The sequence below is a fragment of the Microcaecilia unicolor genome, chromosome 8, assembly GCF_901765095.1.
Source record: "Microcaecilia unicolor chromosome 8, aMicUni1.1, whole genome shotgun sequence".
In the NCBI taxonomy this organism is placed as follows: domain Eukaryota; kingdom Metazoa; phylum Chordata; class Amphibia; order Gymnophiona; family Siphonopidae; genus Microcaecilia; species Microcaecilia unicolor.
Window position 1 is genome coordinate 17,231,889 of NC_044038.1, and position 24,792 is coordinate 17,256,680.

General features: G+C 42.8%; 1 protein-coding gene across 1 annotated transcript in view; it reads left to right on the forward strand.

Annotated features, from left to right (window-relative positions):
• The window catches only part of MAD1L1 (mitotic arrest deficient 1 like 1), a 1,314,438-nt gene that overhangs the window by 296,902 nt on the left and 992,744 nt on the right, over window positions 1–24,792 (forward strand). The window contains exon 11 of the mRNA XM_030212095.1: window positions 1,489–1,633. Coding sequence (XP_030067955.1) covers window positions 1,489–1,633 — 145 coding nt within the window. The remainder of the gene's footprint in view (window positions 1–1,488; window positions 1,634–24,792) is intronic.

The following is a 24,792-nucleotide window of genomic DNA, read 5'->3' on the forward strand; positions in this document are numbered from 1 at the left end:
TGGGCAGAGGAAGCATGGAACAAACGAAGGACAGGCGCGCGCGGCACCCCCCCCAGCGGCGTGCACCCGGGGCGGACCGCCCCTACCGCCCCCCTTGGTACGCCACTGAGTTGCACAAACCATTAGGCAACTCCTCCACTCGTAACATCTGAAAAACCTTTTTCCATAGCAGGCCCTTATTTGTGGAATAAGTTGCTTTGACCCTTTTTTTTTTTTTTTTTTTTAGCATTTTCAGTGTCCACCAGACTTAGATTTTAACATGTTTTGAAGCTTACATTTTACCACCAGAATTGCATTTGCAATGTGTGTTTTTTTTATGACTTAGCAAAACTGCCACTAGCAGGGCTATCTATGTAAGACAACTCTGCAAACTTATGCGACCCCTGATGCAGGCGAAGAGTTGCTGAAACGTGGCCTGTGTCGAGTCCTTCTAATAAAGAATAGTCTTTTCCCATTGTCCTGCTCCTGAAGGTCTCTGTGGTTTTTGCTCTTCAAAGATAGGATGTTAACAGATATCATGAATGTTTGTATATTTTTCCATTATGTAGCTTCCCACTATTCCAGAATCTGTGGGATAGTTGTGTCCATCAACCAGCAAGTGGAGATTGAGAACTGAAAACAACTGAGACATCTGTCTCTTGGAATCCAGTCCAGCTCCTTAGTATTTTCTCTCTCCATCAGGTGGATGGACACACTTTTCAGCCTTTGGTTCTGAGTGCTTTTCTCCTAGTCTAGTTGGTCGACTGGTCCCCCAGTTGAGCTTTGTGTGTGGCTTGAGTCTGGAGTTTTTCAGATCCTGTCTGTGGTTCCCTGTGAATTTACTTCTTCCTTCCCTTCACCTCTCCCCTGTGTCCTGTTCAGCTCTCCTTTTCCAACACAACAACCTTGTATATTTATTCAACTCTGAACAAGGGTATTGATTATTAATTTTTATATATTTATATTATTCAGTACAGCTGTGGATTCCTGATGTAGGCATTATCACTGAAACACAGCCATATTGGTTCAGTGAATACCTCTCCTTGGTTTTGACCACCTTGTTGGGCTTCCCTTGCTCTGATACTGCTTCTTAGATGTACAAAGAGATATACGCTCTCCTCTTTTTTTCATATGGTAAGCTCAAGACGGTCAAAGCACATCGTGATATCAAGTTGTCCTGTAATTGGTTGGTACTGAACAGTTTTAAAGCTGCTCTAATAGCCATTTGTAAATTTCTGTTCCAAAGAAAGGAAACTAGTTAATATGAAAAGTTCACACATCTCTTTGTTAATATTCTATGCAAACAGACTGTGTCACTGACCTTTTAAAATAATAGGTTCCTCTTTGAATGTCATATATTTGTTAAATTGAACAGATTTATCTTTTGAGTAGCTGTTTAATATTTGTGAACAAGAGAGCTTTGGACCGGTGAAAATTTTTAATACTGCTTCCTTTTTGTCATTGAATGTATACATGGATTGGTACTTAAAACAATCTATTTTCTTTCAGTGCTCGATCCTTGGAAAAAGCTCGACAGCAGCTCCAGGAGGAATTAATAAAAGTCTACAATCAGTCGGTGGAAGAAAAAAAGAAACGAGAGCAACAGGAAGCTCTGGTTCGACGCTTACAAAAGCGAGTTTTGTTGCTCACCAAGGTATTTCTGATTCTGTATGTCTTTTTTGATAAATCATATGGACTGGTACAGTCTTATGGACACAGCGGTAATCCATCATATTTCACTTTGATTGTTTTAACCCAGTGGTTCCCAGACCTGGTCCTGGAGGCACCCCAGCCAGTCAGGTTTTTGGTGTTATACACAATGAATATTCATGAGAGAGATTTGCATACGCTGCCTCCACTACATGCAAGTCTCTCATGAATATTCATTGTGACTGGCTGGGGTGCCTCCAGGATCAGGTTTGGGAGCCACTGTTCTAACCTACAGTAGTGTGTGCGTACGCCAAAAAGCTCTGGTGCTTTGAATTATGATGCTTGGCTGTACTGCTGTTATCTGACCATTTGTACAACATCAGTGACACTGTAGGAAAATGAGCCCCTTCCTTTCCTAGGTAACATAGTAAATGATGGCAGATAAAGACCTGGACGGTCCATCCAGTCTGCCCAACAAGATAAACTAGGAAAGAGAATAGAATGTTGGGTATAATTAGGAAAGGTATGGAAAACAGGTGTGAGGATGTTATAATGCTGTTGTATCGCTCCATGGTGCGACCGCACCTTGAGTATTGTGTTCAATTCTGGTCGCCGCATCACAAGAAAGATATAGTAGAATTGGAAAAGGTGCAGCGAAGGGCGACTAAAATGATAGCAGGGATGGGACGACTTCCCTATGAAGAAAGATTAAGGAGGCTAGGACTATTCAGCTTGGAGAAGAGACGGCTGAGGGGAGACATGATAGAGGTATATAAAATATGAGTGGAGTGGAACAGGTGGATGTGAAGCGTCTGTTCACGCTTTCCAAAAATACTAGGACTAGGGGGCATGCGATGAAACTACAGTGTAGTAAATTTAAAACAAATAGGAGAAATATTTCTTCACCCAACTTATAATTAAACTCTGGAATTTGTTGCCGGAGATAGTGGTGAAGGCGGTTAGCTTGGCAGAGTTTAAAAAGGGGTTGGACGGTTTCCTAAAGGACAAGTCCATAAACTGCTACTAAATGGACTTGGGAAACATCCACAATTCCAGGAATAATATGTATAGAATGCTTGTACATTTGGGAAGCTTGCCAGGTGCACTTGGCCTGGATTGGCCGCTGTCGTGGACAGGATGCTGGGCTCGATGGACCCTTGGTCTTTTCCCAATGTGGCATTACTTATGTACTTATGGTATGTGATACTTTATATGTATACCCGAGTTTGATTTGGCCCTGCCTTTCTCAGTAGAAAACCCCTAACACCCTAAAGTGCGATATTATGGAAAGAGGACTGTGAAGCTTGGAAGGGGTGGCATTTTCTCTCTTGCACTTGATAATATGTTCATGTACTAAATACCAATGTGAAGCCACAAAGTGGTTTCAAGAAGATGTGTTAGTTTGCTTTTCTACCAACGAGGGCTTTACCACTGGTTAATCTGGAACTACCGCGGGCTACCGCACATCCCATTTTTGGCACTATAAAAATGTTGTTTGTAGAGCCGGTGTTTATCCGGTGGTAATCAGGCAGTGCTGTGCTTCCCGGTTACCGCTAGGTTAGCATGGGATCCCTTACTGCCACATCAAGTGCTCCATCCCGAAATGGCCAAGTGGCCATTTCTTAGAAAAAAGACAGTCTTTTACCTGCTGAGGTAAAAGGGAGCCTCAGCGCGCATCAAAAACATGCAGTGATGCCGGCGCATGCCCTCTTGTACCGCAGCTTAGTAAAGGGAAATGGGACTTGATATACTGCCTTTCTGAGGTTTTTTGCAACTACATTCAAAGCGGTTTACATATATTCAGGTACTTATTTTGTACCAGGGGCAATGGAGGGTTGAGTGACTTGCCCCAGAGTCACAAGGAGCTGCAGTGGGAATTGAACTCAGTTCCCTAGGATCAAAGTCCACTGCACTAACCACTAGGCTACTCCTCCACTCATTCCACCAATAAGAGCCAACCTCATCAGTGATGTCACAATGGCTTGATTGCCCGATACTTGGCTCACTTCTGATATTGTGATGTCATAAGGGAAAGAGGGAAATGGGACTTGATATTCTGCCTTTCTGAGGTTTTTGCAACTACATTCAAAGCGGTTTACATATATTCAGGTACTTATTTTGTACCAGGGGCAATGGAGGGTTAAGTGACTTGCCCAGAGTCACAAGGAGCTGCAGTGGGAATCGAACTCAGTTCCCCAGGATCAAAGTCCACTGCACTAACCACTAGGCTACTCCTCCACTCATTCCACCAATAAGAGCCAACCTCATCAGTGATGTCACAATGGCTTGATTGCCCGATACTTGGCTCACTTCTGATATTGTGATGTCATAAGGGAAAGGGGGAAATGGAAATGGGACTTGATATACTGCCTTTCTGAGGTTTTTGCAACTACATTCAAAACGGTTTACATATATTCAGGTACTTATTTTGTACCAGGGACAATGGAGGGTTAAGTGACTTGCCCAGAGTCACAAGGAGCTGCAGTGGGAATCGAACTCAGTTCCCCAGGATCAAAGTCCACTACACTAACAACTAGGCTACCCCTGCAAGGGGCCCACACTTTACAATAGTATATACTATGAATCATAATTTGCTTTGCATGACCACACTTGCACTATGGCTTGTCCTTAATTTTCCGTTTAGAGGTGAGATTTGTACAGTGCCTTGCTGATCTAAAGCAGTTGGAGGTAGATGATTGAAGTGCTTGTTTCAGCCATTTGTATTGCTCAATTTTGTTCACCAACATTTCTCTGACTGTGGATGAGATTCTAAGTGGGTTGGAAGCACTTCCTCAGAATTCAGATTGGGGCTTCAGTAATCCATGAGACCCATTAAGGTCTAGTTTGATGAGTAGATTGTTGTTGGCAAGGAAACATGGCAGCTCTGAGTTTCCATGTCCCTGCAAATACCTGACGGCAAATATTTGTTAGAACACAGAACCACAGGGTTGATGTCCGCTTCAGTGCTCTTCCGTCATGAGGCATATTGTGTTGATCATTTAGCAACTTTGTGTGTAAGATAGTGTTCCACCGCTGAGTGATTCATTGATAAGAGTGGTGATGTACATCATATCAGCTGAGGCACCCCAGATCATTTCTGCAAGTTTCTGCATCAGAATGTCATCTAGTTTTGTTCTTTTTGCAGATTTGTTTTATGTAAGGCTTGAAGGGCATTCTTTTAGCCATAATAATCCCTAGGGGGGCAGTTCTAGAACAGGGCATCTCCACTTAGGTGTCCCGATAACTTGGGGTGAGAGCCAAATATTAGTATGCATTTAGGCACTCCCATTTACACCTGCCATAGTCCTGGCATAAGTGGGAATGCTTAAATGTAGCAGGAACACATGCAATGTACGTATTCTGTATGTTGCCCACCTAAATGTCTACTCTGTCTATGGCCTGCCCATGCTTTGTCCATATGAATACCCCCCTTAAGAATACACACTGTCATTGAGCACCTAGTTATAGAATACCACTTTCTATTATCTAGCTTCCCACTATTCCAGAACCTGTGGGTAGTTGTGTCCATCAACCAGCAGGTAGAGATCGAGAACTGAAAACTGAGCTGAGACTTATCTCTCTTGGCATTCCAGCTCCTCAGAGTTTTCTATCTCCAGCAGGAGGATGACACACTTTTCAGCCTTTGGCTCTACAGTTGAGCTTTGCGGGTGGCTTGAATCTGGAGGTCTTCAGATCTCTGTCTGTGGTGCACCGTGAATTTACTTCTTCCCTCCCTTCACCTCTGCCTCGTGTCCTGTGATGCTGTCCTTTTCTAGCACAACAACCTTTAAAAAAAAAAAAAAAGGAAAGAAGTTTTCTGGAGAGTGTGGGACAGAGTGAGTCCTGATTCTTTCTCATCTGGGGGTAAAACTTGAGGAAATTGTGAGCTTGGGGGAAGCAGCTGGTAGTGGTAAGCCTGACTAAAGTTTGACTCAGAACTGCTTGGAGGTTGCAAGTCCTACTTGGTGCAAGGAAGGGATCCTGACTAACGGGACTGTGTTGTACTGCATTTGTGCCAGTCGGGATCAATGGCAAGTCTCACGGAGGCAGTAAAGCATTTTTCCTTCTGTGGGATCCACTGGCCAAATTCGGGGCATTGCAGTGTGTGCAAACCGGGAATCCCACGAGACGTGGGAGAACGGTTGACGGCAGCATATCTGGATTTGGCACAGCACTGAATATGCCACGGATTTTGGACTCTCCAGCAAGGCTGGTGCGCAGTTTTATGCAGGAGAATGCGGGAATAGGCACCATTTTGTTGGGGTTGACTGGTAGTGAGGAACAGCCTTTGATCATGCATGGAACACAGCCGCCATTTTACATCCTTATGCTCGACGGAGCATTCAGCTGCATGGGGATCTTTGCTTTCTCTGGAGTTAATATTGTTCTTACAGCAGGCCTATTTACTGAAGCAGGGACAGTCAGAGTTGCTGCAATGTGCTTCAGTTTCTCACCTTGCTGCCCCTTCAGCTCCTAAGAGATCTTTAGTCCTCCAGGAGTGGGCAGGTGAAGCTTTCTCTGCTTCTCCTTTCTTCTTCTCTTATTTAGAGGAGCCATCTTTGAAGGAGCCATTAGAGGTGGGAGATAACACAAAATACTGAAGTTGTTTCTTAAAGAGTAGCTCGGTACTCTTATTTTTGAGGCACTGATGTTGCTTTTCATTGAGGAGCTGCCGCCTTCGGCATCAGATGTTCCATCTTCTTCAATCATGAGTGGGTTAGAGATCCTTCTAAGGCCTTCCTGATGCATTCAGACTTTCAAGACCCGATTACAGCAGAATGGGTCTCACTGGATGCGGGGCTAAAGGTGGTAAGAGCCATGGCTTGCCTCAACCCATTGGGTCCGGAGGAGAAACAGAAATTACAGCTTTCCATAGTGGATTCCTTTGTCCCCATGGAAGGGGACATTGCCTTAAATTATCTACAATATAAGAAGCAAGAGGGCTCACTGAAACAAGCCTTTTGGTGGCCTCTTTGGGCCTTCAATCGACAGTGTGCAGCTGATTCGTTGCTAGAACATGCCTAAAGTAGCATCAGCAGCCTGCAACACAAGACGGTCACCATAATGCCCAGCTGGAAGGGGAAGTTGGTCTGCTTTGCGAACGTTACTGGTTACAGCCCGCAGTGTGTCTTTGGCTGCCTGTGGAATGTTGGCAACTCTGGTTGTAGCATTGGGCAGTAGATTCAGCATCAAGTTCAAGTCTACTTAAAGTGCCCTTTTGGGACAAATGGCTATTTGGAGAAGATCTCCAGTGGCCATTTGGTCTTAGTTTGCAGTGTCAGAAATGTACATACAATAACACTATGTACACCAACATCCCATGATGACAAACTGTGTTAAAGGCAACGGAGAAATAAATTGTCACTGTATCATGTTTTTATGAGCACTGTAAACTATGAAGACGAGACCTGCAGCTTGTTTACAGTAGTAATTGCCAGCTAAACGTAATCTTCCATGTAATGGTAATTTAACTGAAGGTATTTTGCATTTGCATTTTATGGTTTAATCACACCTAATATTAAAATGTAAATTATTTAGATTTAATTTTATTTCATTATTCAATTTTTGTGTATGCATTCTGTTAAATTTTCCAAATGTCGGGGTCACATCTGGCCTCCCATTCCGAGCTAATGCTATGAAACTGATAGCTCGTCATTTGGCTTAGTGACCCCATGTATAAAATATTTCTGACCTTTTGGAGTCGTAGGTGAGGGCATGTATGAGAGAAAACTATGTGCAATCTAATTTGGATGGCATGAGAGGAAAGTTCATGTTATTCCCATTGTGGTTTGCCATACTGCTTTGGAAGCTTCAAATACTGAAGAGGCAGTGGAGCTAGCTGGCCATGAGGCACTGTGAAAAATTGAGTGCTCTCTAACTCCCCCTGCTGGTTGATGAATTCAAGATCTGCACGATCGTACACAAGATCATTCACGCAGATGCCCCACTGTACATGTTTAACCTTGTGGACCTACCGCCCAGAAATGCCAAGAGATCAGCCCGCAAATTCCTCAATCTGAACTTCCCCATTTGTAAAGGACTTAAATATAAGCAGGCATACGCCACTACCTTCTCCTACAGAAGTACACAGATATGGAATGGGTTACCCCCCAGCCCTAAAAACTATGGACAATCCTAACCAACTTTCGCAAATCTCTGAAGACACATCGCTTCAATAGAGCCTACAAAAAGAACCCTTAAAGACACAAATCACCTCCTAAACTATCCTATCTAACACCATCTTCTCCAATTCCTCATCCATCTTCTGCATACTATTGATTGTATCCAATATCCTGTCATGACTTTGTCATAACAACACTCTGTAAGCCACATTGAGCCTGCAAATAGGTGGGAAAATGTGGGGTACAAATGCAATAAATAATAATATTGAGAGGAGAAAAAGGTTACAGCCATGTGATGGATTTTGTATTCTTATTGAATTTATTTTTTTTTCCATCCTGAAAAGACTGAACATGAAGTACAGATCATAACACTGGATCATAGAATAGCAACAGAAAAATAAACTAACCTTGTTAATAACAAAAAGTAATATCAAACCAGAAAAAATTCATCGTCACAAAAGAAAACCACATCACTGAACTAAAAACAGATGAAATAATGGGGAAAGGAATGCAGACATTCTGTGTGTGGTTTTTGTTTTCTTTGTTTGTTTTTAAGTATCAGATTTTTTTGTGCCGTTATTCCACAGCTGAATGGCTTCCATGTTCAGTAGTTGATGGCAATAAGATTTTGTTCTCTGTTTTCTTTGTAGGCTTTGTTGTGTTGTGTGGTTTGCTGTTCTTCAGGAAATTTCACTGTTTGTCTTATTCAGTCCTTTCTTATCTGCTAACAAACAATAAAGGAGTCATTTATATACAGTATTCTAAAAGATTCAAAGAAGGAAAGGTCTTCAAGATGAAGCATATACGAAGCTCTACATAAAACTTAAATTTGATGTGACTGAGAGGGGAAGTTTATCAGAGTGGGCTACCATTAGGATAGGTTATTTTAATACAAGTCGTGTTATTTTAGCACAGGGTCTCGTTGCATAAAATGGGACCCCGTGCTAAAATAGCACAACTTGTAAAGTAACCTATCCTAATGGTAGCCCACATTTATTTATTTATTGCATTTGTACTACTACTACTTATCACTTCTATAGCGCTACGAGGCATACGCAGTGCTGTACACCATACACGAAAAGACAGTCCCTGCTCAAAGAGCTCACAATCTAAATAAGACAAGACAGGTAAACAGACAGAACAACTAAGAGGTGAGGGAATTAAAGAGGTGAGGAACAGGGCAAGAGATTAGTGGTTAGGAGTCAAAAGCATTGTCAAAGAGGTGGGCTTTTAGCCTGGACTTGAAAACGGCCAAAGACGGGGCTAGACGTACAGGCTCGGGACGTCTATTCCAGGCATGAGGTGCAGCGAGATAAAAGGAATGGAATCTGGAATTAGCAGTAGAGGAGAAGGGGACAGACATGAGAGATTTATCTACAGAGCAGAGTGCCCGAGGGGGACATAGGGAGAGACAAGATCTGTGAAAATATTCAAGGAATGGCAATTTGATACAGGTTTGGAAGGTTACCCATTTTGGACTTTGTACCCCCACATTTTCCCACCTATTTGCAGGCTCAATGTGGCTTACATAGTACCGTCAAAGGCATTTGCCCAGTCGGTGGATAACAAATACAAGTTGTATAGTGATCGTCTGAGGTATAAGTGGAGGGTCGAAATGGATGAAGACTGCTTTTTGTCCTGTGCGTTTATAGTTATAACTATTGATAAGTTCTTCTCTTTGAGGAGGGGCTAGTGACTTTTGTTTTGTATGAGATACATTTAATAATAGGATGCAGATGACTAGATTTTATCCTGTCCTGAGAATTGCTCACATACTGACTTATGACATTAGATACCTGGGTTCTATTTCCCCAATTATTTCTCGTGGTTGAGGTGTAAGATTAATAAAATGCACTGTTCAGAAACTGCTTATTTTAATTTGGAATTATATGAACTAGAGCAGAGGTTAATTAGCTACTTCGGCATCTTTATTAAGAAAGAAAAGAGGGAAAAGAAGGGGCAATTCATTTGCCCCTTTTCTCTTTGGTTAGTTGAGTTTATGTGAAATGAGAATCTGAGAATCACATTTATGACAAATTGTCAGGCCAGGCAGAGGTCCCTGCTGCTTTGTCAATGACACACGATTTCCACATAGATGAGTGCCACGTGTTGCTCAACAGACTGAGCAATTATTCTCCAACAAACAATCAGTGAAAAAGCAAATACTGACTTAATTTTTTGCTGCCTGTTTCACCAGCTGCTTTTTAACTCACTCTCTCTCTCTCTCTCTCTCTCTCTCTCTCTAGCTCTCTCTAGCTCTCTCTCTCTCTAGCTCTCTCTCTCTCTAGCTCTCTCTCTCTAGCGCTCTCTCTAGCTCTCTCTCTCTAGCGCTCTCTCTCTCTCTCTCTCTAGCGCTCTCTCTCTCTCTCTCTCTAGCGCTCTCTCTCTCTCTCTCTCTAGCTCTCTCTCTCTCTCTCTCTAGCTCTCTCTAGCTCTCTCTAGCTCTCTCTCTCTCTAGCTCTCTCTCTCTCTCTCTCTCGCTCTCTCTCTCTCGCTCTCTCTAGCTCTCTCTCTCGCTCTCTCTCTCTCTGTCTCTAGCTCTCGCTCTCTCTAGCTCTCTCTCTCTCTAGCTCTCTCTCTCTCTGTTGCTATGCATAGGGGCAATTCAAAGGCCAGGTCCTGTGGAAGTGGTGGCAGAAATGATCTTAGATGGCATGTGTATCTCTTTGGAAGTCCCTTAGAGGAATAATATGTTTCTCACCCAACTTGATGTGGAATGTGCAGTAAAATTGTTACCTTTTCACATGTTGGAATACGTTTATATACAATCAAAAAATAATGTTGGGGTATAAATTAAACTAAGGCCTTAGAAAGTGCGTCCAGCTTTGTGTTTTGCTGGATCCCTAGAAACTAAACTACTTTTGTGGGTACATGATCTATTTTCAGTTGGCTTGTAGATGTTATTTCTTATTCTTGTGCTATGGCAGTCTTGAAAAGGCTTGAGTAAAGGACTCAAATACAAATCCACCTATGCATCCAGCTTTTCCTACTTAAGCGCACAACTATGGAACGCACTACGCTCGACCACCTAAATTTCTGGAAAGCACTAGACAGACCTGTTGAGAAGAGCATACCCCACCGACCCAACATAAAATACCTGAACACTTGAGATACAATACAACCAAAGACCGTAATGGACATTACCTGACTCTTCCTCTCCTCTCCCCTCCCTCTTTAAGTTCCCCCCAATTACCTATCATACCACAATATCACTTTGTATTCATTCATACCATGTATTTTGTTCATATCGGAATCGGCTAACGCCGTTAACGGTAAAATGTAAGCCACATTGAGCCTGCAAAAAGGTAGGAAAATGTGGGATACAAATGTAACAAATAAATAAAAACAGAGATATGCCAGCGTCCATGATGTTAGGCCAATGGCCAGATCAATAGTCAGTCTCGGTCAGCCTCCAAAATAGAGCTTAGTCAATACATTTAACATTCATTTTTCTCTCAACGCTTCTTTTCATTGGCGTTCTAGATTTTTCTTGACAATGCTTGCGTGGTAAGGCAGTCCAAGACAGTCAGTCTTTGAAAAGAAACCTGCTGTAGAGGTAGAAACAAATACTAAACACTTAGCACAACAGAAACATAAAGCACATGGGGGAGACGGTTGATGTTTTGGATAGTCAGGGAGTGAAAGTATTGTTCAGAGAGCAATAATAGCAGAAAAACTAAAGTATTTCCTCCTGTCTTCACTGAGGAGTAGTACCTACTCCGGAAATCTTTTCGTTGGTGATGATTCGGAACTACTAATGCACATCCTTGGAAATTTAGATGGTATAATTGATCAATTTAAAGAACTACAGAACACCAGGATTAGATTGATTTTTACCCCCGAGTCCTGAAAGAACTTAAACATTAAGGAGTATGTTTTAAACGCGCCTTTAAAGTTAAAGCTCGTTACAGAACTGTTCAGAAGGGCATACCCCACTGACCCAACATAAAAAAACCTGGACAATTGCGACACAACGTAACCAAAGATCGTAAAGGACATATCCTAACTCTTCCGTTCCCTCACTAAGTTCTCCCCAATCGTCTTTACCATACATGTATCTCACTCTACCGTAATATCACCTTGATATTACTCACAACTTGTATTTGTTCACACCGGAATCGGTTAACGCCAATTACGGTACTATGTAAGCCACATTGAGCCTGCAAAGAGGTGGGAAAATGTGGGATACAAATGCAACAAATAAAAAAAAAATAAACGCTAAGGCACCAATACATTAGATGGGTCTTATGTTCCATATATGCTGTTATATTTTCTGTTTCTTATGAACTAATAGTCATCGGCAATTGGGAAATTTCACTCCTATAATTTTGATTGGTCTTTTCCTTCTGTTGTATGTCTTTCCTCCTACAAGGGCAGTTGACTGTGCCTTCTCAATAGTAACTGAAGAAATAGGTAACACTCCATTGTAGAGACCACAGAGAATATCAGCCAAAAAGATAAATTCAACCTTGCTGCATTCTTACCGTCTCAGAATTTGATCTATTTCATCATTGGAATAGTAGTAGCCTTCCCAAATAGAATCTATTCTCACCTTAATTCTGTCTTGGCAATAGGCAGTCCTGTATCCACAGGATAGGAATTTGGTTCAAATTGGGGGGGGGGGGGGGGGGGGAGTTACTTGCATGACGGATTATGGTGAGTACGTATTAGCACTGGTTGATTTGTTTATGCCTGTTGCCCCTCTAAGGTGCCTTCCAAGCAATCACAGATAATTTTGCAAGTGAGTCATTGGAGTTTAGAACCGCAGAGAGCCATTAGATGTGCAGCTGTGTGATTAAACTGTTTGTTTAACATAGCAGATTAAAAGCTCTGCAGAGATTTGAAGGCCTGTCATAGCCACTCCATTTCTTATCCTTATGTGTCAAGATTCACACTGTGGAGGAATCATCTTAAATTTTCCTTTAAAATACACAAAGCATTTTTTGGGGAGGGGGAGACCATTTTGTAAAGCCTTTTCTGTGTGTAAAGCATATTCTACGTTCAGAAAGTAGCTCTTATAAAACATGGGGGTGACAAATGCATAGAAAGTAGGTGCAATAAAAGACTGCACCTACATGATCTGCAGGTAGGTGTTCCCGGGGGATGGTATGAAAGGAGCCGGGATGGAATTACATGTGTACACAGTGCATGCAGACATTTACGTGTTATCAGTACCATGTGGAGGAGCAGTGTAAAAGTTAGAGCAGCTGGCTGAGAACCAGGGAAACCGTTGTGCCCTGGTGCGCCACAGTGACCTCTCTGGGGCGCCGCTGCAAATCCCGACCTCCCTCCCGCCCGAACCGCTACTGCACACAGCAGCGGCAGAAAAACAACAACAACAAAAGCAAGCGCAGGACTTCAGCAGCCTTCAAGCACGTGCTGTCAGTTCTGCCGCTCCTCTGCCCCCGGAACTGGAAGTTGACGTCAGCGGGGCAGAAGACGAGCAGAGCTGTCAGCACATGCCTGAAAGCTGCTGCGGCCCCGCACTTTTTTTTATTTACTTATTTATGTCGCGGCCAATGGGGACAGGGAGTAGACGGCATTCGGGACTTAGAGGCAACTGCTAAGGAGGTTGGATGAAAACAGGAGACGGGATGAAGTAAAAAAATTGAAGTCAATAGGTCAGTAGTCTCTGTCATTCCCATTCCAAAAAAAGCAATCAAACCTATGAGCTGCTGCATCCGAGTTGTCATCCTTTATCGTTGGTAGCATTTTTTTTTTTAATTTAATCTCACTTATATTTTTAAACAAACAGGCTTGTGCAGCATACAGATGTAAAAAGAGGAATAATGGAATAACTTTTCATAGATAGCATAGTAATTTGTTATAAATCGTAATCAGTGTGTTATTTGAAGGGGCTGGTTATAGGGACACCCTAGCACTGATATATTTTTGTAGATAAAAAGATGGAAACCTGTGTGGCTGTGGGGGCGTAAACCTATGTAGCGGGGAGGGGGCGAGGTTAGGGGGTGCTGCGAAAAATTGCTCGGACATGAAGGGTGCCATGAACTGAAAAAGTTTGGGAACCACTGTCTTAGCTACAAACTTAGATTGTAAGCCCTCTGGGGACAGGGAAATACCTACTGTTTCCTGAATGTACCTTGTCTTGAAAGGTGTGGGTTAAATCCAAAGTACTGTAGTAATAATAATAGTTATTCTTTGGAGCAGGTGTCAGTTTGTGCAAGGGAATAGGTTTGGTACTGAGGCATTGTAGTAGCCTGTTTCTAAATCCACAAAAGTGTCCATGTTGTCTTTATAAATAACCAAATACATGTTCAGTATCTAAGTATTTATATGTACCTCAGCCGCATTGTATGGGGTTAACATACGCTTACCACCATGACTGATAAGCTAACTTCGTATCATCTGAGTTTGTCAGCTGGGGGTTCAATGTGTTTCTATGTTCTTTTCATTCCCTTAACCCTCTTGGAAAGGCTCTGCTAGTCTTTAAGGGGAGAAGTTATTGACATAGGTTACCTTTAAGTCATGTTATTTTAGCATAGAGTCTGATTGCATAAAATGGGACCCTGTGTTAAAATAACCCAAGTCAACAGATGCTCGTGTTGATAAATCCCCCACCCCAAGTGTCTTTATTGCTGGCAAACAACATTGCCTCAAATGCACGCCAACAGTATTTCCATGATGTGCTGCTAATGTGATCAAAGCGGTACTTTCAGATTAAGCAGCTGAGTAGTCACAGCCACAAAATATATTATTATAGAGAATTAGACAATTGTAGATATCAAGAGTATAGTACCATTGGAGATTTCTGCTGGCATCATACAGTGGAAGGTTATGATATGATATCTGATATGGTTGCTTTTATGCCGCAATTACTGAAATCATTTGGCTCCATGCAGATTTAGAACTAGATAAACCAGACTTTTCTGGGATATCAAATTCACCCATTCATCATTCAATAAGATTAAACATTATAACATTTCCCGCATAAGAAAGTTTTCAACTGCTTACAGAATGACTTGTAATTGTTTTTAATTCTTATATTTAAAGGTGGGGTGTTCCAAAATATAGCTGCTTGAAAATCAAAAGATGAAGTAAAAACAGACTTATATTTCATATTTTGGATTGATGGGAAAGTCAAAACTAAGGGTTATTCTGTTTGTAGAAACTCTGCAACTTAAGGGACTCTTTTACTAAAGGGTTGCCGTGTGGCAGCCCGGAACTACCGCTGGCCCAGCGTTACTACTACTACTACTACTGCTTATCACTTCTATAGTGCTACAAGGCATACGCAGCGCTGTACACCATACATGAAAAGACAGTCCCTGCTCAAAGAGCTCACAATCTAAATATGGAATGTTGCTAGTGGAATAGCAACATTCCGTGTAGAATCTCAAATAGTAGCAACAGAATCTCCAATAGTAGCAACATTCCATGTAGAATCTCCAGTAATAGCAACATTCCAGAATCTCAAATAGTAACAACATCCCATGTTCCACTGCACTAACCACTAGGCTACTCTTCCACTAGCAACATTCTATCTAGAAGCCTGCCCTTGCAGATCAGCAACGCGGCCGTGCAGGCTTCTGTTTCTGTGGGTCTGATGTCCTGCACGTATGTGCAGGACGTCAGACCCACAGAAACAGAAGCCTGCGCGGCCGCGTTGCTGATCTGCAAGGGCAGGCTTCTACATTACTACTACTTATCACTTCTATAGCGCTACAAGGCATACGCAGCGCTGTACACCATACATGAAAAGACAGTCCCTGCTCAAAGAGCTCACAATCTAAATAAGACAGGTAAACAGGCAGAACATTAAGAGGTAAGGGAATTAAAGAGGTGGGGTACAGTTACTGTTGGGTTACTTCGGGAGCTGTTACTGCCACTCCCCTCACATACCCGCTATGGTCAAAAGGGCCATGGCGTGTGGGAAAAACAGCCCCCACCACTGCCGCAGGACTCTTTTTCCTGCAGCTTGGTAAAAGGATTTCTAAGATTTTAGAATACTGCTTAGCAGCCAACTATCACTCACATGCGAATCTGTAACACTTACATGCCATAAATGCTAATATTTTATAATCTGAATGCACAACTGGTGCGTACATTTAGGTGCTCACGCTGTAGAATGACAGGCTATGTTTTCTTCCTTACATTTTGCTTTCCCATTTCCCATTGCTTGTACTGGACAGCATTTGAGAAGTTTTACTGTGAAAAACAGAATAAGTGTATTTTTATCTGAATTCCATGAAGAGGAAATGTTGAAAATGTGTTATGACCAACAAGTTTATACTCCAAGTTTTTAAGATACTAATAGCCCTCTTTTTTTTTTTTTTAAGACATGCAGTTACTGTTACATCTCTACTTTTTAATTTAATCATTATCTAAGGCATTCAATGTTTAAAACTTATGTTATCAATTATGAAAGTAGCATCTTAAAAATACGTTTGTTTGCAGGAATAAATTACTTGACTCCTGTGATTTTTGTGTGCATGAGAAAAACCACATAATTACCCTGTTGCCGCTTAATTTACAGCTTGTGCTCGATAAAACTTCCCCACTGTTTGATTCAGAATCCGAAGGAAGCTGAGCAGTGCCTGCAAGGCTAATTCAATGGCCATTTTACCTCAGTGTGCAGCATGCTGATTGGTTCTGTCTAGCAACTAGTCAGCACACCTATCCAGCAGTTTGGACATTAGGACACAGGCTAGCTTAGAGAAACAAATGTTTGTCTAGATCCATTACTGATAATTGCTTCTGCCATCAAAGTTTAAAGGAAACCAAGGATTTATAGCGCTTAGAGCAATGGGTGTGAACCGGGGATGCTCCAGTTTACAATCCTACTTCAGGCAATGGCATTCCTTGTGACTTAGGGCCAGCCACTTTATCTCCCATTACCTCGAATACCCAGTTGGAGAAATATTGCACTTGAATGCATATCATCAGTGTACAGAGCTGTGTAGGTCTAGTTGATGCTCTAAAAGTAAAACATATCTTGGTGGTGTTGCCCTGATTCCAACTGAGAGGTATATATTGCACTATTTTTAAATATTTCTATTTATGTAAACACTAGTAAAACATGCCCGTTTCAGGCGCAAATGAAACGGGCGCTAGCAAGGTTTTCCTCCCGAACCCCCCTCCCCCTCCCTGCTCACCCCTTCGGCGTTGTGAAGGCACTGACCGCCATTGTTGCGGACCTCATGAACGCACGTCAACGCCACCTTCAATGTGCTGAGTCGTTGTTTGTGAAGCCACTGACGCCATTGCTCCGCCCTCGACGTCATAACGTTTGACTCGAGGGTGGGGCCCCAACACAGTGATTTTGGTGGCTTCACCACCACGAACCCTTCGAACCGGAAGGAAGTGCCCTGAGGAACTGGCAGTGACGTCAGTGTCCTCAGAACGTTGAGGGTGAGTTTTATTATATAGGATATTTTTGCATAGAATATTTTATTTCCACGTTTTAAAATCTTTAAAATCTTTGTGTACAGTATAAAATGTTGACATTGATTCATCAACTTATATATGTTCTTACTCTACAATATTTTTATGAATTGTTTAGTACATAAGTATTGCCATACTGGGACAGACCAAAGGGTCCATCAAGCCCAGCATCCTGTTTCCAACAGTGGCCAATCCAGGTTACAAATACCTAGCAAGATCCCAAAAAAGTACAAAACGTTGTATACTGCTTATCCCAGAAATAGTGGATTTTCCTCAAGTCCATTTTAATAATGGTCTATGGACTTTTCCTTTAGGAAGCTGTCCAAACCTTTTTTAAACTTTGCTAAGCTAACCGCCTTTACCACATTCTCCGGCAACGAATTCCAGAGTTTAATTACACATTGAGTGAAGAAATATTTTCTCCAATTCGTTTTAAATTTACTACTTTCTAGCTTCATCGCATGCCCCCTAGTCCTAGTATTTTTGGAAAGTGTAAACAGACGCTTCACATCTACCCGTTCAACTCCACTTATTATTTTATAGACCTCTATCATATCTTCCCTCAGCCGCCTTTTCTCCAAGCTGAAGAGCCCTAGCCACTTTAGCTTTTCCTCATAGGGAAGTCGTCCCATCCCCTTTATCATTTTCGTCGCCCTTCTCTACACCTTTTCTAATTCCACTATATCTTTTTTGAGATGCAGCAACCAGAATTGAACACAATGGAGCAATACAAAGGCATTATAACGTCCTCATTTTTATTTTCCATTCCTTTCCTAATAATACCTAACATTCTATTTGCTTTCTTAGCCGCAGCAACACACTGAGTAGAAGGTTTGAACGTATCATCAACGACGAAACCTAGATCCCTTTCTTGGTCTGTGACTCCTAACGTGGAACCTTGCATGACGTAGCTATAATTTGAGTTCCTCTTTCCCACATGCATCACTTTGCACTTGCTCACATTAATCACCTGCCATTTAGATTCCCAGTCTCATAAGGTCCTCTTGTAATTTTTCACAATCCTCCCACGATTTAACGACTTTGAATAACTTTGTGTCATTACTACTACTACTATTTAGCATTTCTATAGCGCTACAAGGCGTACGCAGCACTGCACAAACATCAGCAAATTTAATTACCTCACTAGTTACTCCCATCTCTAGATCATTTATAAATATGTTAAAAAGCAGCGGTCCCAGCACAGACCCCTGGGGAACCCCACTAACTACCTTTCTCCATTGAGAATATTGACCATTTAACCCTACTCTTTGTTTTCTATCTTTTAACCAGTTTTTAATCCACAATAGAACACTACCTCCTATCCCATGACTCTCCAATTTCCTCTGGAGTCTTTCATGAGATACTTTGTCAAATGCCTTCTGAAAATCCAGATACACAATATCAGCCGGCTCACCTTTATCCACATGTTTGTTCACCCCTTCAAAGAAATGTAGTAGATTGGTGAGGCAAGATTTCCCTTCACTAAATCCATGTTGACTTTGTCTCATTAATCCATGATTTTGAATTTGTTCTGTAATTTTGTTCTTTATAATAGTATCTACCATTTTGCCCAGCACCGACGTTAGACTCATCAAAAATAGCCTATGCTCGTGTAGGCGCATGTTTTGGATGCGCGCTGGTCCATTTCTTGAGCGCGCCTTGAAAAAAGGGGATTTTTTTTAATATGCCGAAAAATGGACATGTGACAAAATGAAAAATCAGGACGTGCCCATTTTTGGTTTGAGACCTTAACCCCACCCACTGACTTAGCAGTAAGGTCTCAAATGCTAACTGGATGGTAAGCGTGCAACACGCGCCAACTGCCGATTACTGCCGGGTATGGGACTCACTGTAGAAAATAGAAAATATTTTCTACTGTGTGTTTTGGGCGCTTGCCAAAAATGGAATTACCGCCCAGGGCACGCGGTAGCTGGGCGTTAGTGCCAATTTGACGCGCGTAGGTGCCTACACGTCTTTGTAAAAGGGCGGCAAAATGATTTGCCCAGAGTCATAAGGAGCTGCAGCCTTAAATCTTATTCAAAATAAAAACAAGTACTCACAAGTTACTTAGAAAGAAAAAAAGAAAGTTTAAGAATAAGTTTTAGTTCAGCAGCATAAGCCCAAGGCATGCCTGAAATATAAAAGAGAAACAGGGAGGCCGATCCACCCAATCAGCCCCTGACTTGGGGAAGGTACTAAGTTTCCCCCCCCCCCCCCTCTATTTTTCCTTATACCTGCTTTTATACCTTTATCTTACACTAGTAAAAAAAGGCCTGTTTCTGACACAATTGAAACGGACGCTAGCAAGGTTTTCCTCGGAGTGTGTATAGAGAGAGTGAATGTGTGAGTGTGTGTGTGTGTGTGACAGAGAGCGTGAGACTGGGTGCGAGTGTGTCTGTGAGAGAGAGTGTGTGTGCCTGGGGCCCCTCCCTCCCACCCAGTTCCAGTGTTCCCCCTTCCTCCGTGTTCCAGGGTCGTCGTTCCCCCTCCCTCCCTCCGAGTTCCAGGGTCATCCCGCCCCCTCCCTCCCTCCGAGTTCCAGGGTCATCCCGCCGTTTTTTAAAAAAAGTTTTGGTACAGGTGGTGCACTCCCCCCCTCCTCCCCTCTCGTCCCCTCCTCCAAGTTCCAGACCCCCTCCCTCCCCCCGAGTTCCAGACCTCCCTGCCCCCCCCAGTTCCAGACCCCCCTTCCTCCCTCCGAATTCCAGATCCCACCTCCCTGCCTCCCTCCCTCCGATTTGCAGACCCCCTTCCCTCTCTCCGAGTTCCAGACCCCACCTCCCTGCCTCCCTCCCTCCGATTTGCAGACCTCCCTTCCTCCGATTTCCTGACCCCCCCCTCGGAGTTCCTGACCCCTGGACCCCCCTGCCGTGACCCTCTCAAATTCCCCTTCCCGCCACCAACCCTCGGGGCTTCGGAGCCCATCTGTGAAGAAAGTTACGGACACAGGCAGGCAGACGCATAGAATATTGGAGGTGAGAATTATTATATAGGATAGTAACATAGTAGATGACGGCAGAAAAAGACCTGCACGGTCCATCCAGTCTCCCCAACAAGATAAACTCATATGTGCTACTTTTTGTGTATACCTTACCTTGATTTGTATCTGCCATTTTCAGGGCACAGACCGTAGAAGTCTGCCCAGCAGTAGCCCCGCCTCCCAACCACCGGCTATGCCACCCAATCTTGGCTAAGCTCCTGAGGATCCATTCCTTCTGAACAGGATTCTTTTATGTTTATCCCACACATGTTTGAATTCCGTTACAGTTTTCATCTCCACCACCTCCCACGGGAGGGCATTCCAAGTATCCACCACTCTCTCTGTGAAAAAATACTTCCTGACATTTTTCTTGAGTCTTCCCCCCTTCATGACATACCATACAACAGGAAATCTCAGGATAGCCATCTGTACATTGTCACCAATCATTTGTCCACAAGTTTATCCCACCCAACTACTAGAAACTTTTCTCCCTCCCATACCTTTGCCCCAGAGGTTTCTGTGCCCCCTGTCCAAACTGTAGCTAAGCTATTTTTGCTGTACCATCTGACCTTGTGGTTGGCTAGCTATATCCTGTTGTTCAGTAAGGAGACTTTTCCATTTTCTCCTTTTCCTAGGATAAAATTTAAAAGTTGCAAGAAAGATCATTTAATTCCTACCTTCTTCTGCATGCAACTATGTGTTCCCAATATCAAGACCCAAAATTATCCTATCATGTCTAATCATTACAGCATTAACCCAGAACCAGTCAAAACTGATCAATAAATAAGCTCCTTTGATCAGTCACATGATGTCTCTCTCTCTTCAGAAAGACTTTGTATATTTCCATCACCCCACCATCTGCAACCTTATGAAATGCCCACTTCTTCTTTCCGCCCCATCTCCTTTCCAACTGATCACACTATGGCGTAGCAGGGGCGTAGCCACGGGTGGGCCTAGACTGGCCCAGGCCCAGCACTTTTGCTCCAGGCCCGCCCATCCTCTTCTGCCCACTCTCCCTGTCTGCGTGGTCTGCTCACTTTTACTGCCCTGAAGCGCCGTTCTCCCTCCAACACTGGCGATTTCCACAGCCAGCCTTCTGCCAGCGCACGTCGTCGGGGCCTCTTCTGAGGCACGTCCTGCCTACTCTGCAACTTCCTGTGTCCCACCTTTGCGGAAAACAGGAAGTTGCAGAGTAGGTGGGACGCGCCTGAGAAGAGGCTCCGACGACACGCGCTGGCAGAAGGCTGGCTATGGGAATTGCCGGTGCTGGAGGGAGAACGGTGCTTCAGGTCAGTAAAAATGACCAGAACTGACCATGTGCGCAGGAGGGGGGGGGGGGGAGTAGCGGGTGAAGAGGAAATGCGAGGCCTGTGCCCTCTCAGTCCACCTTCAGGCCCATCTAGAAATTAAACTCTGGCTACGCTACTGTGGCGTAGGCTTGCTTGGTTCCATTCTGGTGGGGGATGTGTGTCAAAAATAGTTGTCGGTGCACAATGCTTTGAAACAGCCCTGGCCTTGCTTCGCTTACTCTATCCTGCAGAGTTCAGATCGTATATTTCAGTTGGGAGGAATAAAAATCTTACAGGTAGTCTAACATACCATCCAGAGGGACACTCCAAATACATACCAGACTGCCGACCCCAACTGCTCTAAAAGCCATTTATTTATCAGACAGCAGTTACTGGACCGGTTGCTAGGCCCATCAGACACCCACACGATGTTATGCAGAGCCCACTAGTCAGTGGTGATGAGTTTTGCACTTTACAACATTTATTTTTATATGCAATGACCAACAGATTCCACTGACGCCTTATACATAGAGACCATTATATTGATTTTTGGGAATGAAGCATTACTGATGCGCCTGGAAGTTGACTTGACATTCACCTTATGGGTTATTTTCAAGTAGGGATTAGAATTTTCCATGGAAATAAACATGCAGTTTCTACCATTTTGTTCTGCTAACAGTAAAAACATTTTCTCCCTTTTTTAATGAGCAAAAAGCTGTACTACGTTGCTCGCTCTTAGGACTTTTCACAGGGAGTACTCAGTAGTACTAACATCTTTTTCCATTGCCTGCTAAAATTGTCTTTTGATCCCCAAGTATTAATGAGAGTCCATGCTCTGCACATATCATAAACACGCATAGGAGTGTCCCTAATGGGAGAAGCAGTGTCTTCAGCCAGTCCATGCAGACTAGTGGCAGACTATGGAGGTGCATTCTGTAGCCCTGCAAAACATGGGCGACATGAGCTCCAAAGGCTGAGCTGTCCAGACAATAAAGTTAAACGTGTTTAGTTTTGGTTTAGTGAGTTAAATATACCAGCTTTGGAAATTGGAATGGCAGCATCTTTCATATCTATATAGGAAATGCATTTGTTTCTATTTCTGTGGCTTTATACTACTACTACTTATCATTTCTATAGCGCTACAAGGCATACGCAGCGCTGTACACCATACACAAAAAAGACAGTCCCTGCTCAAAGAGCTCACAATCTAAATATGGAATGTTGCTCGTGGAATAGCAACATTCCATGTAGAATCTCCAATAGCAGCAACAGAATCTCCAATAGTAGCAACATTCCATCTAGAATCTCAAGTAATAGCAACATTCCAGAATCTCAAATAGTAACAACATCCCATGTTCCACTGCACTAACCACTAGGCTACTCCTCCACTAGCAACATTCCATGTAGAAGTCTGCCCTTGCAGATTAGCAACGCGGCCGTGCAGGCTTCTGTTTCTGTGTGTCTGACGTCCTCGTCAGACTCACAGAAACAGAAGCCTGCGCGGCTGCGTTGCTGATCTGCAAGGGCAAGCTTCTACATTACTACTACTACTTATCACTTCTATAGCGCTACCAGGCATACGCAGCGCTGTACACCATACACATAAAAGACAGTCCCTGCTCAAAGAGCTTACAGTCTAGATAAGACAGGCTTTATACTGCAAGTAGAGTTCAACTTCTTGAGGGTTCCAGTTCAGCACCTTTCTATTTCTAAAATGCGGTCATGCGTTCTGTGTTTGATAAGACTCTATCCATAATTTTGCATATGCCATTGAAGTGAGATATTTTGTGGGCATGCAGTTTCTGTATAGGGCTTTGTAGCTGTCTGACTTGTTCTCTTTTCCCAGTAAGATGTGTTCTGGGGACTACCACGCCATACACTCGTTAGCTGGTTGTTGAGGTGGGTCCCTAGATGGTCACTCCACTTTTTAATGCTAGTCCTTCATGTGAGTACAGGCAGCTTTTTTGCTAGAAGAAAAAATCACTGCCATTGAGAGATTTCCTGCTTCGTAGGGCCAAAGAGGACCTACGTTTAGCAGAAACTGCTATGGAATTGGCCCTGAATTCAGAAATGGGGAAAGGGGGAGGGTCTCTAGTCTTTATAAAGCTCTATTGAAAGATGATGCACCTATACAGAAGCATATTGCCAAATGGGAAGTGTTCTTAGCTTGTACCTACATAGTGGGAGAAAATCTTTCAGCATCTTTTTAAGATATTTATTGCTAAGTCTATGATTGAAAGTGGCTATAATTTTTTTTATCATTGGTACTGTACTCGAGACTATTTTGGATTTATAAAACTGGTTATCCACTATGTTGGCGTAACTGGAGAGCAAGGTTCTTTCTTTCACATTTGGTGGACATGTCCAGCTGTACAGACTTTTTGCACAGCGTTACTTCAGGAAATTAATACATTTTTGCCGGTTACTTACCCACAGCATGCTGACTGTTTGTTGCATTATAAGATTGTGGGTATCCCTAAGGGAAATACACTCCCTGGCAATACACATTTTTGCAGTGGCCAAGACAGTGTTGGTACAACTATGGAGACAATCTACTTTATCACCAGTTGAGTCTGTTTTTAAAAAAGTGGACTACTGTTGCCTGGTGTCCCAACTCATGGCATATGAATGTAATCGAGTTACCGCTTATCACCAAGTTTTGGATCTTTATGCGACCTGGAGGACTCCTACCCAAGCCAACATTAGCCTTGCTTACCCATGACCACAGTTCTACTGTAGAGACTTTTGAGCTATTCGGAAAGGGGGGGGATTAGGAGCAAAATCTTTAGCACAAAGCAAGTTCTTATACTGATTTGCTTTTATTCTGTTGCCTGTTATTGTTCTGGCTTACTTTTGAATAAATAAAATACATTAAAAGAAAAGGAAAAAAAAATCACTTCCCTTTCTTCAGAGGCCTGATGGAGAGCTTAACTCTTGAAAACTACTCATTGATATGAGTCTGAGAAAATGTTTGTGAACTTCCTAGACTGGTCTGTATTTTAGCAGAGTTTGTACTCAAAACATGATTAAATGCCTATCTTTTATACATTTTCCGTGACAACCACTTATCTCCCCTTGGGAGATGCTAAAAAATTACCTCAGAGAAATTCTAGAGATAGAAGATGAAGATATGCCACCCTTTCACAGGTTTTTTATATACCTGTGAAGGGTTTGGATCCTTTACAAAGGAATAATATTCAGAATGCGCAATCATTGGATGTTTCTGCCCTTCTTGAAATGTCGGATTCAGAACAGATAACACCAACTACTATGTTGGCCACAGTAGCGTTACCTTCGGACAAGATCTGGATTTTAAAGAAGTTTTTTCAGAATAAAGTAAAAAACCTTTCGTGGTTTGCAAACTCGTGTT